Genomic DNA, 13,677 nt, shown 5'->3' with positions numbered 1-13,677 from the left:
CATGCGCCACACCGAGAAGCAAAGTGCCTAGCCTCGTCGGGCGGCTCCCGAACGCCGTGGCAGAATAATCCGCTCTAAAACATAAACAGTCGTAATCGTCGCTTACTCGTTGTCACTCTCAGGGCCGACCTCCATCTTGGAAGCCTTCTTGGCTCCTGAAGCATCGAGCTTCTGGGGTGGCGTACCGAGACCGTTGTGGTTACGGAAGAATAGAACACCCTTACCCTCACCCTCGGCACCAACGCTGGGCTCGACCCATTGGCACCAACGTGCACTCTTCCACAAAGCCTTGAGGAAACCGACGGTACCATCCTTGGTGTCAGAGCGGTAGTGACGGCCCATGACGGGCTTGATGGCCTCGGTGGCTTCGTCGGCGTGGTAGAAGGGGATGGTGGAGATGTAGTGGTGAAGAACGTGGGTCTCGACGATACCGTGGAGGAGATGACGTCCGATGAAGCCAAACTCACGGTCAATGGTAGCAGCGGCACCGCGAGTGTAGGTCCAGGTGTCGGCGTCGTAGTGGGGGAGGGTGGGGTCGGTGTGTTGCAAGAAGGTGATCATCACAAGCCAGTGGTTGACCCAGAGGTAAGGGAGGATGTACCAGACGAGCAGGTTGTTGAAGCCGTAGGTCTTGCCGATGACAGTGAGAGCAGCGACAGTAAGACCGATACCGAGATCAGAGAGCAGGATGAGGTGCTCGTCGCGCTTCTCGTACAGGGGGCTGGAGGGGTTGAAGTGGTTGACACCGCCGAAGACGCCGTTCTTCTTGCCCTTGCCCTTACCCTCGATCTGGCGGTCGTGGTTGTTGTGGCCGGTGACGTTCGCGACGAGGTACATGGGCCATCCACCGAGCTGCTGGACGATGGAGTGGAGCAGGGTGTAGATGGGGGTCTCTTCAGCCAGCTCGGAGATCTCGTGGACCGCCTTGCCGACACGGGTAGCGTACACCTCGCGTGTCTTGGGGACGAAGACCATGTCGCGCTCCATGTGGCCGGTGGCCTTGTGGTGCTTGCCGTGGGAGATCTTCCACGAGAAGTATGGGACGAGGAGGGCGGAGTGGCAGAACCAGCCGACGGTGTCATTGATCACCTTGGAGGGTGAGAATGCCTGGTGGCCGCACTCGTGAGCCATGACCCACAGACCAGTGCCGAAGAAACCCTGCAAGACAGTGTATCCAGCCCAGAGCATGGTGCGGAGGGGCATAGAGGGGACCGTCTCGGGGGTCACGTAGTTGTGGAACAGGTAGAAGGTAGTGGCGAGCAAAGCGATGTCGCGGGCAACGTAGCCCAGACCACGAAGGGCGGAGCGTTCGAAGCAGTGCTTGGGAATGGCATCGCGCAGCTCCTTGATGGTGTAGTCGGGGATAACGAATTCGTTGCCGTATGTGTCGAGAAGCTTTCCGTTAGCCTTCTTGGTCTGTGGCTGCTCGTCCAGCGAGGAAAGCGAGGTGTTGGAGGCTGAGCCGGTTGGGGAGTCAAACGGCGAGGCCGAGACTGAGTTGACAGTCGAGTCGGCTGTCTGGTTCCTCCTCAGCACAGGCTGCTGGGCGCGGGCAGTTGAGGTTGCCATGGTGGTGAGGAATTGAGGTGTGGTAGAGGGGAAAAAGAAGGTTTGCGGTGGGGAGCAAGCCTGAGCAGTTGCAGCACCAAAGGGCTATCAACTGTTGAGATGCAGGGCAGGCTGCAGATGTTGAGAGTGCCGGGGAGGGCAAGTGAGTGAGTGAGAGTCTCAGAGACGAGTGAGAGAGTAACCAGGTGAAGGAGGGCGAATTCTGTGCGGGATGGGTGGGAATTTAAGCCAGGGACTCCAAGGCGGTGTCAATTGGACTTTTGGGTATGCGGCCAAAGTAGGAATGGGCAGTCTACGACCAGGGGCGTTCGAGAAGCCGTTTCGCTTCGATAATCAGACAGCTCCAGCTCAGCCCACTAGCACGCTTTCTCTCTACACTTGTACATCGCTCTCCACCTTGGGAAAAATTACTCTGCCTATTGCAATCGCTTGCCACCGCACTGGACACAGCCAGCACTGTTCTTGCGACGTGGAACACGCTTCCATATCCACCAGCACGCCTGTTCACAATTGCATCGATGCCGTCCAGGATCCTAATTTTCAGTAGATCCCTCTCACCCGCTGGCTTGGCGCTTCGCTAGGCACAAGTACGGCAACCAGACCGCTTGTTTGTGCCCATCATCACCCGCATTCCAGCACCTCGCGTAGAGTTGGAACCCGCAGGTACCATGTAGCCACCTGCCGGGCTTGAACGAGGGGCGATAGTGTGACATGGCGCCGAATCAAACCCGACATGGCATTCTGCACAGCGAGCACTCTCCCCCGCCACCAGCAAAAGAAACGCGCACTTCACAGAGACCCGCAATGGCTCGAAAACGTTGTGGGTGCAGCGTCGCAAAAAGTCGGAATGTCTCTCAAGGGTGGTGCACCCCTCTGCTGCAGGGTCTGGCTTAGCGTGCCAGGCACCATTCAACCAGATTGATTCGCCGAAGACGATGCCGAGGTTCCTCCCTCATCTCGTGAACCCTCTCCACACGTGAGGGGTCCTCTGGGCCACGCCACGAGCCTCGCATCCCCATTGCTATCGCTACAAGACGCCTGTCTGTGGCATGTGAAGCCATGGCAGCCGTTACGCGCTCGTCTGCAGCATCTGTCCAACTGTCGGCTTACATGCCTTGTCCATCGCTGTCCCAACAAACTTTCCACCGTCATCGCACGTCTGGCTACTGCCATCGATAGATCGCTTGGCGCTTTGGTAACGCTAGTCTACCTTATCGCTGCTACCACACACTCGCAAGCCATACCACAACGGTTCCAAGTGGCCGTTGGCTTGGCGGCTAGAGCGTAATTCCGACTACGCTCAATCTTTACATTTGGAACCCATGGTACTGTGTATGCTTCAATGACATTTGCTGACCTCTTTTGACTCTTACTTCTTTTCGGCCCGTTACATGAAGACGTCTCACTTCTCTCGAACCGAGAACAATTAGCATTCCAGTCTCCTCTCAAACATTTCTCTTCTCTGGTACTTCAATTGATCGGAAGAATTTGTTGTTTTCTGTTCATTTTCTTCCGAAAAACGTGGTTACGCTGCACCGACACGACCTGTGTAGTCGGTGGCTTTCACATGTCAACCCCACTCCACCGTTCACACACCGGGAAGTGGATCACGGAAGATAAAGAGCGGAGGATCGCCCCTAAAGCCCGTTCATACGCAGTATCGGGCCCCTCTGATCGTTCCTGGAACTCGCAACCTTACTCTTAGCGCAAACTAGCATGCCACAGGGCAGATTTAGACAATTTCTACCTGTGGCCAAATTGCCGTTGTGGGCGGTGATCATATTCGGTGCACTCGAGAAGAACCTGTACTGGAAACCGGTCTTTAAAACTTCGGGATTTTGAAAACGGCTGTCACATGTGGCCGTGGTATTTGTTTCATCATGGGCATTTACACGATTAAAGTGGAGCAATGCCCTCTTCACTGCCAAGAGGAAGCACAACATCACCCTCACCGAGCCCTTTACACCTTAATGCTCAGGATCAATAGACGACAGGTAATGAGAGTCGACACGGACGTCCATCTTCTTTGTTATGCCTTGATGTAACGGCCAATTGGAAAGCCTGTCCGCGCTGGCTGCACTGCTCTGGCTGGGGCCCCTCTCTATGCCCTTCGTGGAGACGATGTGCTTCTCATCACTCTTTCGTCCATCTTCTGATGCACTCCGATATGCCAGGGAAGTCATCTTGTATGACTTTATATCCGGCCACGTATAGATATCGTTCATCTCGCGCCCACACGTGTGCTCGTCGTCCACCGCATCGTCGAGCCTAAAGTGTTTCTGTGTCTCTCGCTTAGACATTCCAATGGCAGGCCCTACAGTGCCGCTGGTTCCAGGCCCATAACCGTATTTGACATTCGGAATCGTTCCCAACACGGACAGGAAACAGCGCTTCACCACTTGTTTTAACACTAGTAGACATGCGCAGATAATGCCCAAGTTCGCTTCGATCATGGTCCAGATGCCTCGCTCGATGAAATTCCATGTCAGGTCTTGTTGGTTGCGTACGCTATTGGCTACAGCCGTGACGCGTAGGATAGATGTTATTGTGACACTAACGAGGCTGTTAGTAGACGCACAGCATATGCTGTTAACGCAATCGACATATATGGCAATACGGGAAAGACTTACAAACTACCTAATAAGAATACACTGTGCAGCATAATCTTTTCTTGAAGTTTCAGCTGGAGCTTGGAGACCTCGCGGATAGGCAGTGCCAAAACGATCACATCTGTGAAGATATTCAGCACCGCATTGGCCAGCCAGAATTTCGAGCTATCGATGCAAGTTCCCTCGACATTTTTATCCCAAGACCGCTGTAGTGGCACACACTGGAAAATGGTCGCGAAAACCGTCGCGATCCCTGAGCCAACAACAATTGCGAGCGCGCCATAGCACAGCCATCGAAAGTGACGCGAGATGAAGATACGCATGTACAATAATATAGCGGATACTTTATTCAAACACACCACGATCTTATAGGGCGTCTGCGCAATCCAGAAGAACTTGAGGCATGAATGCAGTTCTTCGGTCGAAAGGTCAACCTTATGCTGTCCATAGCCATGGGCTACGGACAACTGGATGGTGATGGACAATAAAATGGAGAACATCTAAGGCATGTCAACCGAAACCACTTGTGTGCATTTGTGCGCTCGACTCACCAAGGACGCTATAATTGTATAATCGTCGGATTGTAACTTCACACCGATCCGGAGTCGTATCACGACCCTGGCAATAACGATAAGTCCAGCGGCAATGATCATGATTAGAGAAGTCAGGTAAAGCTTCCATCCTTGGTTGTCTTCGTCTTTCGACGGAAACCCCATGGTGGAGAACATCTTTCAGAAGTCTGGTGTCGCTCAAGATGAGTATGCTGTTCAAGAAGCATCGCTATGTCAATGTTCCGAGTGGAGAAACATCATCTGGGCGCCTACTTTCCATGCTTCGGTTTGCCACCATGCTTCCCGTCCTGCAGAACCCAAATAACTTGTTTCATGTCGTTATTTCCGCGATTGCAATTTCACTGGCTATTGCAGCATATCATGCGGCTCACACGTGGGGCGTTCGTGGTGGTCTTCGGGACATGCTAACCAAATGGTGTTGGTGTACCCCCATGGATACATGTAAGCGACAATCCTTCACACATTGGCCTTCCATTCGTGGAAAAGCGCCAAGGGAGCTGCCGTGCGGTATGTTATACGACCCGTTCTCAAAGACGGGTCGGAACATTGCCCCATCAAAGGAATATCTAGATAATTCTCGCATGGCTTTAATCTACAGTGAAATTGCGGCGAGCATTCCCGTCATCTCTTAGATTATCATAGTGTATGGACTGGGCGAATACCAGCCTCCATTCATACATTTCGATCGAGACTCATTCCTTCTGCACCACGGCGCCATTTCAAGATGCATAGTCTCGCGGCGCTATCGTTATGGCTCTGCGGAGCTGGATTAGCCCTGGCCGTACCGAACACATCTTCCTTCGAGAACGTCGAGACAGAGAATGGACGTATCACAGGCCATCGCTCGCTTGAGGCAAACGGGGTCTGGAAATACTTGGGTACCCCGTATGCACAACCGCCGCTCGGAGCATTGCGATTCGCTGCACCGCAGAGGTACAAGGGCAATGGAACATATATTGCAGCCAATTTCGTAAGTACCTGGCAGGGATTACCATTCTATCGAGCAAAGGCGGCTGACAGTTGATACAGGGATAGTAGGTGCTTCATGTAGTAATCCTGTTTATCATTGAGCTGACGATGCGCGCACAGTGACTGCCCGCAAATCGCTGCCACCCAGCCTGCATTTCCTGGTTTCACTGATCAAGCCTTGACGTTACTTAGTGCCGGTACGGAATAGTATGCTCTCAACTACAGACTGAGCTAACATTCTGTAGTACGTGACCATCCATCCCACGAATCTACGATAAAATACTTACTCTGTACCGCATTTTTAGTTTACCGCTGGTGCAGGGACACTTCGAAGTGAGGACTGTCTCACTTTGAACATATGGTCAAAGCCAACATTAAAATCGGTCAAGGCGAAGAAGCCTGTTTTCGTTCTATTCCATGGAGGACGTAAGTCATCTACCGCCCGCTAGTATGCTCACGTTCACTTGCTCATTCTACAGGTTTTGCTGGCGGTAACACCAACACACCATTCGCAAATGGCCAATACCTCGCTAACAACGAGGATATCATCGTTGTCTCCGTCAACTATCGACTGAACGTTTTCGGTTTCCCTGGAGCACCAGACGCAGATACTAACCTTGGACTGCGTGACCAACGTCTGGCAGTCGAATGGCTCCAAAAGAACGTTGCAGCATTTGGCGGAGATGCAAAGAAGATTGTTATCGCTGGCCAATCTTCTGGCGGTGCAGCTGTCGACTGGTGGTCTTATGCTTATCAAGAGGATCCTATCGTCCATGGTCTCATGTCCACATCAGGCAACACGTTCAGCTTCCCTATGAACTCGCCAGAGCGACAAAGGTCTAACTGGGACAACATCACTTCTCTAGTAGGCTGCGCTTCCTCAAACGACACAATGGCCTGCATGCGCAGCCAACCCTGGGAGACGCTCTCAAAAGCCGTAACTAAGATTGCTCCCAGTCCGGGTGGCAGTCCAGTCCGCTCAACGCCACCGTTCTACCCTCTGGTTGACAACGAAACGGTTTTCGCTGACTACATTTCTCGCTCGGCATCTGGCGACTTCGCCAAGTTACCTTATTTCCATGGCCATAATGATCACGAGCAGGGCTACTACGTCATACCGGCTTTTGCTCAAGGTCGAAATGTTACGGAGCAGCAAGCCAGTCAATTCCTCCTAGAGTCTTTCGTTTGTCCCATCTCCTACGAAGCTAGAGCACGTGTCGATGCTGGTGTTCCCACGTGGGTTTACCGGTACTATGGTGACTGGGACAACACACGTCTATACCCTACATCCGGTGCATACCACGGAACAGAACTACACATGATTCTAGGGGGCTCTGCAGATGCCAGTGGTCTTCCTGAAACGCAGGTTCAAAAAGATACTGTCAGACTTGTGCAGCGCGCTGTTGCGGCGTTTACTGAGGATCCGAAGGAAGGGCTGACGAAATTGGGGTGGCCGGTTTTTGACCCAGAGAAGAAGAGCTGGGGCGAGATTGCTGTGAATAACAAAGCTAAGGTGACATTTGCGAAGCCCGAGAAGTACGACGCGAATTGTGGTAACATCACTCTTGGGGCTTTGCAAGGTATGTCGTAGACAGTACAGAGGTTTAGTTAGCGGGGTCGACCAGACCGAGTGGTTGCTGTGTATAATTTCTTTGAACATGTATATATCAAAAATTAGCGAGCTGCTACAACATCCGAAGCCTGCCCAGGTGTCTTTCGTGATGCGTGAAAGGAGGCACCCAAAATGTACGCCACTTATGGACTAGCGTGAACAAAGTGGCAGCATCGGTCGTGGGAGCATGGTATTTCTTCCTTCTTCACCTAGTGACGCCTCTGGTGTATTACATGTTCAGTCATGATCCCAGTGGCACAATCAGGCCTGTATGGACGGAATGGTTAGCTTGATGACCAGGAAATAGATTATAGCATCCCACGCTCCGAGGCTACCTAGTATTCAACTTCTTCCAGGTCAGATATGCCGCCAAAGCCACAACACTTATCCGACCAACTAGTGCCGTAGCCACAGCTCTCCTGACCAAAGGATAATACCCTTCTAGCATTGAATTGACCGCAGCTCCTCGAGCCATCATCTTCGCTCTCCCACTCTGTCCCCAACCTCTTCCAACGCCCAAGCCAGCTATACCGACCTCGCCTGGCTTCTCTTCTTCCAAAGAACCGATCGCCTCGCTACCAATCCCAGGGAAGTCTTGCGTAGGCAACTCGGTCGTGTCTTGAGACGTCGTTGTTATACTAGACGCAGCTGTGCTCATCTCCAGAGACTTCTGCTTGCGGAAACGATAAGACATTGCCCACATGACGAATCTCACATCCCAGTTGGTGAAAGTAGGGTACGTCCACAGTTCCAGGGCATTATGCGGTGGCATGTGCTCGAGGAAGTCGCTCACAACACCTAGTGTCAATCCCCATAGCAGCAAAGGAGGCCTACGGTCCTTTGATCTCCCTTCAGCGCCCGCCAATGCCTCTCTAATAGTATCCACCACACCATGTGGCGCTGCTTCCACGGGTATAAAGTCCGGGATGGTTGCGCAGTGCGTCGAGTTTGCTGGCACGAGTTGTATGGCAGCAAACATCATCTTGCTCAACATGGCCTGTAAGAACCAGCGCTTGATGCCCAATTCAGACTTTGCCAAACGCGCTGAGACATCGGCATATTCATGTGTACGGAGGGCTGGGCTAAGAAGCGCGCGAATGGGTACCCAGTGTGAGGAGGCTACTTCGGTAGGCTGCAGGCGTTGCTGTGGGTAGGCCGGGGAGGTGAGGAGGTAGATGTAAGGGCATAATACCATGAGTCTGCTTGTGATCAGCCTGAGTCCTTGCAATGGTACTTTTCAAGTTCTGGGACATGGATCTCGTATCCGTTGAATGTGAAGACGTACGGTACTTTACCCCAGCTCGTCGTGACAATCCGCTGGGGTAGATTGCCGACTGCAATAGCATTTTCGGGGCCCAGATCAATCCCAACCTCTTCCAAGGCTTCTCTCGCAGCTGCAGCCTGATCGTCCTCGTCCTCTGGGTCTCTCTTTCCACCCGGTAGCGCGACATGTCCGTTCCATTTGTCGCCTACTCGTGTAGCTCGTTTGATGAACAATAGCTCTGGGTCCCCATGCTTCACCCATTCTTGTGAAAAGAAGTTGCTTAATGAGGCCTCGAAGTCGAACTCTGCATTGGGTTGTGCGACAGAGGAGCGTCTGCGTCGAGCTGGTAAGGGGCTTTCGTCACTGTCAGGCCAATGCGAATAACTTGGCTGAATGCGCAATATGAGCGCTACTGAAGCGCGTTTCGGTAGGTTTGGCGGACATGCGACATCTGGATAGGGGTTCGCGTTGAGCTCGAGGAGAACGGATTGCAGATGACTAGCGAGGTTTTCGGTATTGGTGTGCGCCGTCATGGTTTCTACAGAGGCTCAGTGCGCTGACTATGCGATGCGATGCGATGTCGGTGATGACGGACAAGAGGCCCACGGCACGTTGTGAGAGGTGAGTTGTCGCGGGTGCTGCGTTGCATACAAATGACACAAAAAAGAAACGCGTATGTTTGCGACGACGTCTGAGCACTAGACGATGTGATTATTCAGAGACACATAGTCAGTTATATCGCTATCGCAACGGAGAACCGAGGCGCGAGAATTGTCATGGCTATAGCGATTGGCTACATGGCTCAGCACCACGGCGGGGAGCTGAGAATCGGTGAGACCATTTCAGAGTCGGAACAGAACACGAGTTCGAGGAGACAAGCAATCCACATCGGAAGTAACGTGTGTACCAGGCGGACAATAAGTGAAGCCGCTTCCTCGCCGTCGCAATCACATAGCGGAGACAAGCTTGGGCCAATCGGGTGTTCGCCATGGAGAGGCAGGCAAATGAGGTCACCCGTGAGCCCCGCGATGCCAAAAAAATCTCCACATGTGTCGTGCGCCATTGCTTTATACCCCAGGTCACTGTCTTGATTGACTGTTTCTTCTCAATTGACTTCTGAAATTCAAAAACATTAGTCAAAATGGCAGGCCAAAAGACAGGTAAGCAAATATTTGAAGAGACTTGCAGTCTACTACTAATCGTTTGCGACAGCGATTCTGTCAGTCTACGACAAGACCGGTCTTCTTGATCTGGCCAAGGGACTCCATGAATGTGGTGTCCGACTACTCGCCTCAGGCGGTACGGCCAAGATGATCCGTCAGGCCAACTTCCCTGTTGAAGATGTCTCTGCCATTACCAAGGCACCTGAGATGCTCGGTGGACGCGTCAAGACTCTTCACCCCGCCGTTCACGGAGGCATTCTCGCGCGCAACCTCGACTCGGACGACTCAGACCTCTCCGCCAACAGCATCGACAAGATCGACTTCGTCGTATGCAACCTGTACCCCTTCTCCGAAACCGTCGCGCGTATCAACGTTACAATCCCCGAGGCCGTTGAGGAGATCGATATCGGAGGTGTGACTCTGCTCAGGGCCGCCGCGAAGAACCACGCGCGCGTCACCATCATTAGCGACCCCAACGACTACCATGACCTTCTCACCGAACTCAAGAAAGATGGTGAGGTCTCAGAGAACAGCAGGCAACGTTACGCGTTGAAGGCTTTCGAGCAGACTTCATCATACGACACTGCCATCTCCGAGTTCTTCAGGAAGAAGTACGCAGGTGACGGCGACCAGTTCCTCACCCTCCGATACGGCGCCAACCCCCACCAAAAACCAGCGACAGTATCCATGCCAGAGAAATCTCTGCCCTTCAAGGTGCTCTGCGGTTCACCAGGATACATCAATCTGCTTGATGCACTCAACGCATGGCCCCTGGTGCAGGAGCTGACCAAGGCGCTCAACTACCCAGCTGCGGCCAGTTTCAAGCACGTCTCGCCTGCTGGTGCGGCTATCGGTGTCCCCCTCAGCGAGGTGGAGCGCAAGGTATACATGGTCGATGACATTGAGGGCATTGAGAAGTCCGGTTTGGCACAAGCATACGCCAGGGCGCGTGGTGCCGACAGGATGTCAAGTTTCGGTGACATGATTGCTCTGTCAGCCGAGGTTGATGTCCAGACCGCAAAGATTATCAGCCGTGAAGTCTCCGACGGTGTCATCGCACCTGGCTACAGCGCTGAAGCTTTGGAGATCCTTAGCAAGAAGAAGGGCGGAAAGTACTTGGTTCTCCAGATGGACCCTGAATACGTTCCAGGCCCTGAGGAGACCAGGACTGTCTTCGGCATCACGCTCAAGCAGCACCGTAACGACGCCAAGATTGTTCCTTCCGATACCTTCAACACTGTCATTGTGCCCAAGAACTCTGGAGCTCTGCCCGAGTCGGCTCAGCGAGACTTGACTGTTGCCACCATTGCGCTCAAGTACACCCAGTCTAACAGTGTCTGCTATGCGCTCAACGGCCAGGTCATTGGCCTTGGAGCTGGTCAGCAATGTAAGTACGACCAATCTTGCTTGATGCATAATCACTGATATCTGTACAGCACGCATCCACTGCACTCGCTTGGCTGGTGACAAGGCTGACAACTGGTGGATGCGTTTCCACTCGAAGACGCTGAACCTCAAGTTCAAGAAGGGCACCAAGCGCCCCTCAAAATCCAACGCCATCGATCTCCTGTGCTCTGGCCTTGTCCCTGAGGCGGGCATTGAGCGCGATGACTTCGAGGCCAACTTCGAAGAGGTACCCCAGCCATTCACCGCAGATGAGCGCAAGGAGTGGCTCTCCAAGATGGAGAGCGTCGCTATCAGCTCGGATGCGTTCTTCCCATTCATCGACAACGTCTTCAGGGCGCACAGGAGTGGTGTCAAGTACATTGCTGCGCCCACTGGAAGTCAGAACGACGGCGCAGTAATGGAGACGGCCGAGAAGTTGGGCATGACCTTTGTTGAGCAGCACATCCGGTTGTTCCACCACTAAGAGATTGATGACGAGGAAGTTTGGAAATGATACCTGGCGATGACATTGACGTGCAATGAACTGGCTACATGAAAAGTCTTGATGAGACGAGACGAGATTACGATACCTTCAAAATGTGGATACTTCAACATTCCAACTTGGCAATTTTTCAATCTTGTGCCGCGATGTCAAGTGCATGTCCTTCGTTTGTGTTCGGATGCTATCAACAACAGTAAAACATGACAGCGAATAGATGTTCATAGAGCGCAGATGTTGATGGTCGAGACCACGCGCGCTAATGTTTGCTATTTGCTGTAAGAAGCAAGGGTTGGCTAGGGGATCGCCAGACTAAACCCGTTGCAGCAAGCCGCAACGGAAGGAATAGATGGACAGCGCTTCACCTCGACTTCTTGCTCTACACCGCTGTCACAAACAACAACTTACCAACCTCTCAATCGCACCCGAACCCAGTACCCTTCGCTACCGCGATTCACAAGACGCTTACACAAACAACCACCATCTCAAACATGTCAGCTCAGCCAGAGAACCAACAGATGGAGGGCGTCCAGGACCCCACTACCGATGTCAAGGGCAAGGGCAAGGCTCAAGAGGGCGAGACTGTCGAGGAGTCCATGGACGACGACTCCAGCGACGAGTCTGGTGCTGAGGACCAGGTATGTTCATCGCGCCTCACCGCTACAACTCTATGCGCAAGTAGCTAACACAATCGCATCTAGGCCGGCGAACGTAAGCTATTCCCGCGAAAACCATGCGATTGAGCTTCCAAACTGACAGTAGAATAGCCGAGGAGCCTGATGAGGATAACATGGAGGAGATTGACACGTCCAATGTCCTGCAAAGCCGCACGCGCGGTAAGAACATCGACTTTGCCAAGGCCAACCAGGAGCTCGGCGAGGAGGACGAAGAGGATGATGACGAGGACTTTGTCGACCCCGATGACCAAATGAAGGACTAGAGTGGAGTTGCATCGTCAACTTCCGTCTTTCGGTACGTTTGCAGCCAAGCCAAGAAGAGCCCTTTGTCCTCAATGAACCCCGCTAATCAAATCGCTTTGTTACAGGACTTCTTCGGCGCGTTCGACCAAATCTTTGCGAGCTCCGTATTCTGGCTAGGGTTATGATATACGCACAAAAGGCATTTGGGTAGCGGGGAAAAGACTCTTACCGACGTTGGAGTCGCGGCGCGACTTTTCGCGATTGAGGTAGCTGGACATGGAGCTATGTGCACGTTGATGTGTAACATGGACTGTGGACTGAATACCTCGCGCATACACAGCAATGGCATGCGTTATGAATGAAAACAAGAATACCCATACTTTTGACCTGACTTGTATGCATTTACGACGTGAACATGGCATATGTTATGCAGAAGGACAAAGAATCCCCCAGCAGAGATCATGCTGATCATATTGTTGGCCTGCATAGCTTCGTCCGCCGAAACGTAAAATCGCAAAAGAAGAATAAAAGCACCTAGACATCTCAGCACACACCTACCCCCCGCCTTTCCCTGAAGATCTCGTATCCCTTCCACGAGCATGCAGGGTAACCGATGCGATGACACGAAAACAACACGTAGGTACCAAGGTATCCCACTTAGGTCATGAATCTAGGGTCCAATGAACTAGCCAGTTGCAGTGTGCATGCAATACAATATCTGTGACATTCTCTTTCGGACATCGGAGCCTGGAAACTACCGAAGATTGCCAGATTGAAAGTGTTGTGGGTGACGTGCGAAGCAGACCCTCGGGAAAATTTACGTGATACCGGACGGACGTGATTCCAGTGGTGCTTGTCGTTACTAAAAACAATAAGCAACGTGGTAAGGTGGGTAGTGATACATAGGAAGCGATCAGATATCCAGAATAGTGCCTCGACTGAGGACGAGAGGAAATGGAAGGAGAAGCGAGAGTTCAGGGATTGTAATCGATGAAGTTAGGATGTGGTGGATGTAATGTCTACAATGTCCTGCACCGAAATCATCCTATTGGCGCCGACATCCAGCGAGATAACCCCATCTCAGACGCGCAAAAATGCTGTTTCTCTAGATCTT

The 13,677-nt window shown here is 52.4% G+C and overlaps 6 protein-coding genes across 6 annotated transcripts; 3 read left to right on the top strand and 3 right to left on the bottom strand.

The window, feature by feature from the left end:
• Positions 1-102: 102 nt before the first annotated feature.
• On the bottom strand, positions 103-1,569 carry AA0111_g4843 (Delta(12) fatty acid desaturase; the record flags this gene model as incomplete). Its single annotated transcript, XM_028650890.1, has 1 exon — positions 103-1,569. The coding sequence occupies one exon, from the start codon at positions 1,567-1,569 to the stop codon at positions 103-105; it is 1,467 nt and encodes a 488-aa protein (XP_028507532.1).
• A 1,967-nt stretch (positions 1,570-3,536) lies between these two features.
• On the bottom strand, positions 3,537-4,894 carry AA0111_g4842 (hypothetical protein; the record flags this gene model as incomplete). The annotated part of the gene is made up of 3 exons (XM_028650889.1): positions 3,537-4,122; positions 4,200-4,678; positions 4,730-4,894. The coding sequence occupies 3 exons, from the start codon at positions 4,892-4,894 to the stop codon at positions 3,537-3,539; spliced, it is 1,230 nt and encodes a 409-aa protein (XP_028507531.1).
• A 580-nt stretch (positions 4,895-5,474) lies between these two features.
• On the top strand, positions 5,475-7,310 carry AA0111_g4841 (hypothetical protein; the record flags this gene model as incomplete). Its single annotated transcript, XM_028650888.1, has 5 exons — positions 5,475-5,720; positions 5,780-5,784; positions 5,840-5,916; positions 6,041-6,145; positions 6,199-7,310. The coding sequence occupies 5 exons, from the start codon at positions 5,475-5,477 to the stop codon at positions 7,308-7,310; spliced, it is 1,545 nt and encodes a 514-aa protein (XP_028507534.1).
• Positions 7,311-7,662: 352 nt separating this feature from the next.
• AA0111_g4840 (hypothetical protein) lies at positions 7,663-9,128 on the bottom strand (the record flags this gene model as incomplete). Its single annotated transcript, XM_028650887.1, has 2 exons — positions 7,663-8,530; positions 8,617-9,128. 2 exons carry the CDS (start codon positions 9,126-9,128, stop codon positions 7,663-7,665), a joined length of 1,380 nt encoding a protein of 459 aa, XP_028507533.1.
• Positions 9,129-9,736: 608 nt separating this feature from the next.
• Positions 9,737-11,628, top strand: AA0111_g4839 (Bifunctional purine biosynthesis protein; the record flags this gene model as incomplete). Its single annotated transcript, XM_028650885.1, has 3 exons — positions 9,737-9,755; positions 9,808-11,145; positions 11,195-11,628. 3 exons carry the CDS (start codon positions 9,737-9,739, stop codon positions 11,626-11,628), a joined length of 1,791 nt encoding a protein of 596 aa, XP_028507735.1.
• A 506-nt stretch (positions 11,629-12,134) lies between these two features.
• Positions 12,135-12,583, top strand: AA0111_g4838 (hypothetical protein; the record flags this gene model as incomplete). The annotated part of the gene is made up of 3 exons (XM_028650884.1): positions 12,135-12,281; positions 12,345-12,354; positions 12,411-12,583. 3 exons carry the CDS (start codon positions 12,135-12,137, stop codon positions 12,581-12,583), a joined length of 330 nt encoding a protein of 109 aa, XP_028507596.1.
• Between the last annotated feature and the right edge of the window lie 1,094 nt (positions 12,584-13,677).

This window comes from Alternaria arborescens, assembly GCF_004154835.1.
Source record: "Alternaria arborescens strain FERA 675 chromosome Unknown contig_9, whole genome shotgun sequence".
Taxonomy (NCBI): domain Eukaryota; kingdom Fungi; phylum Ascomycota; class Dothideomycetes; order Pleosporales; family Pleosporaceae; genus Alternaria; species Alternaria arborescens.
The sequence above is the reverse complement of the archived record's forward strand: the minus strand, read 5'-3'. Positions and strand labels throughout refer to the sequence as shown.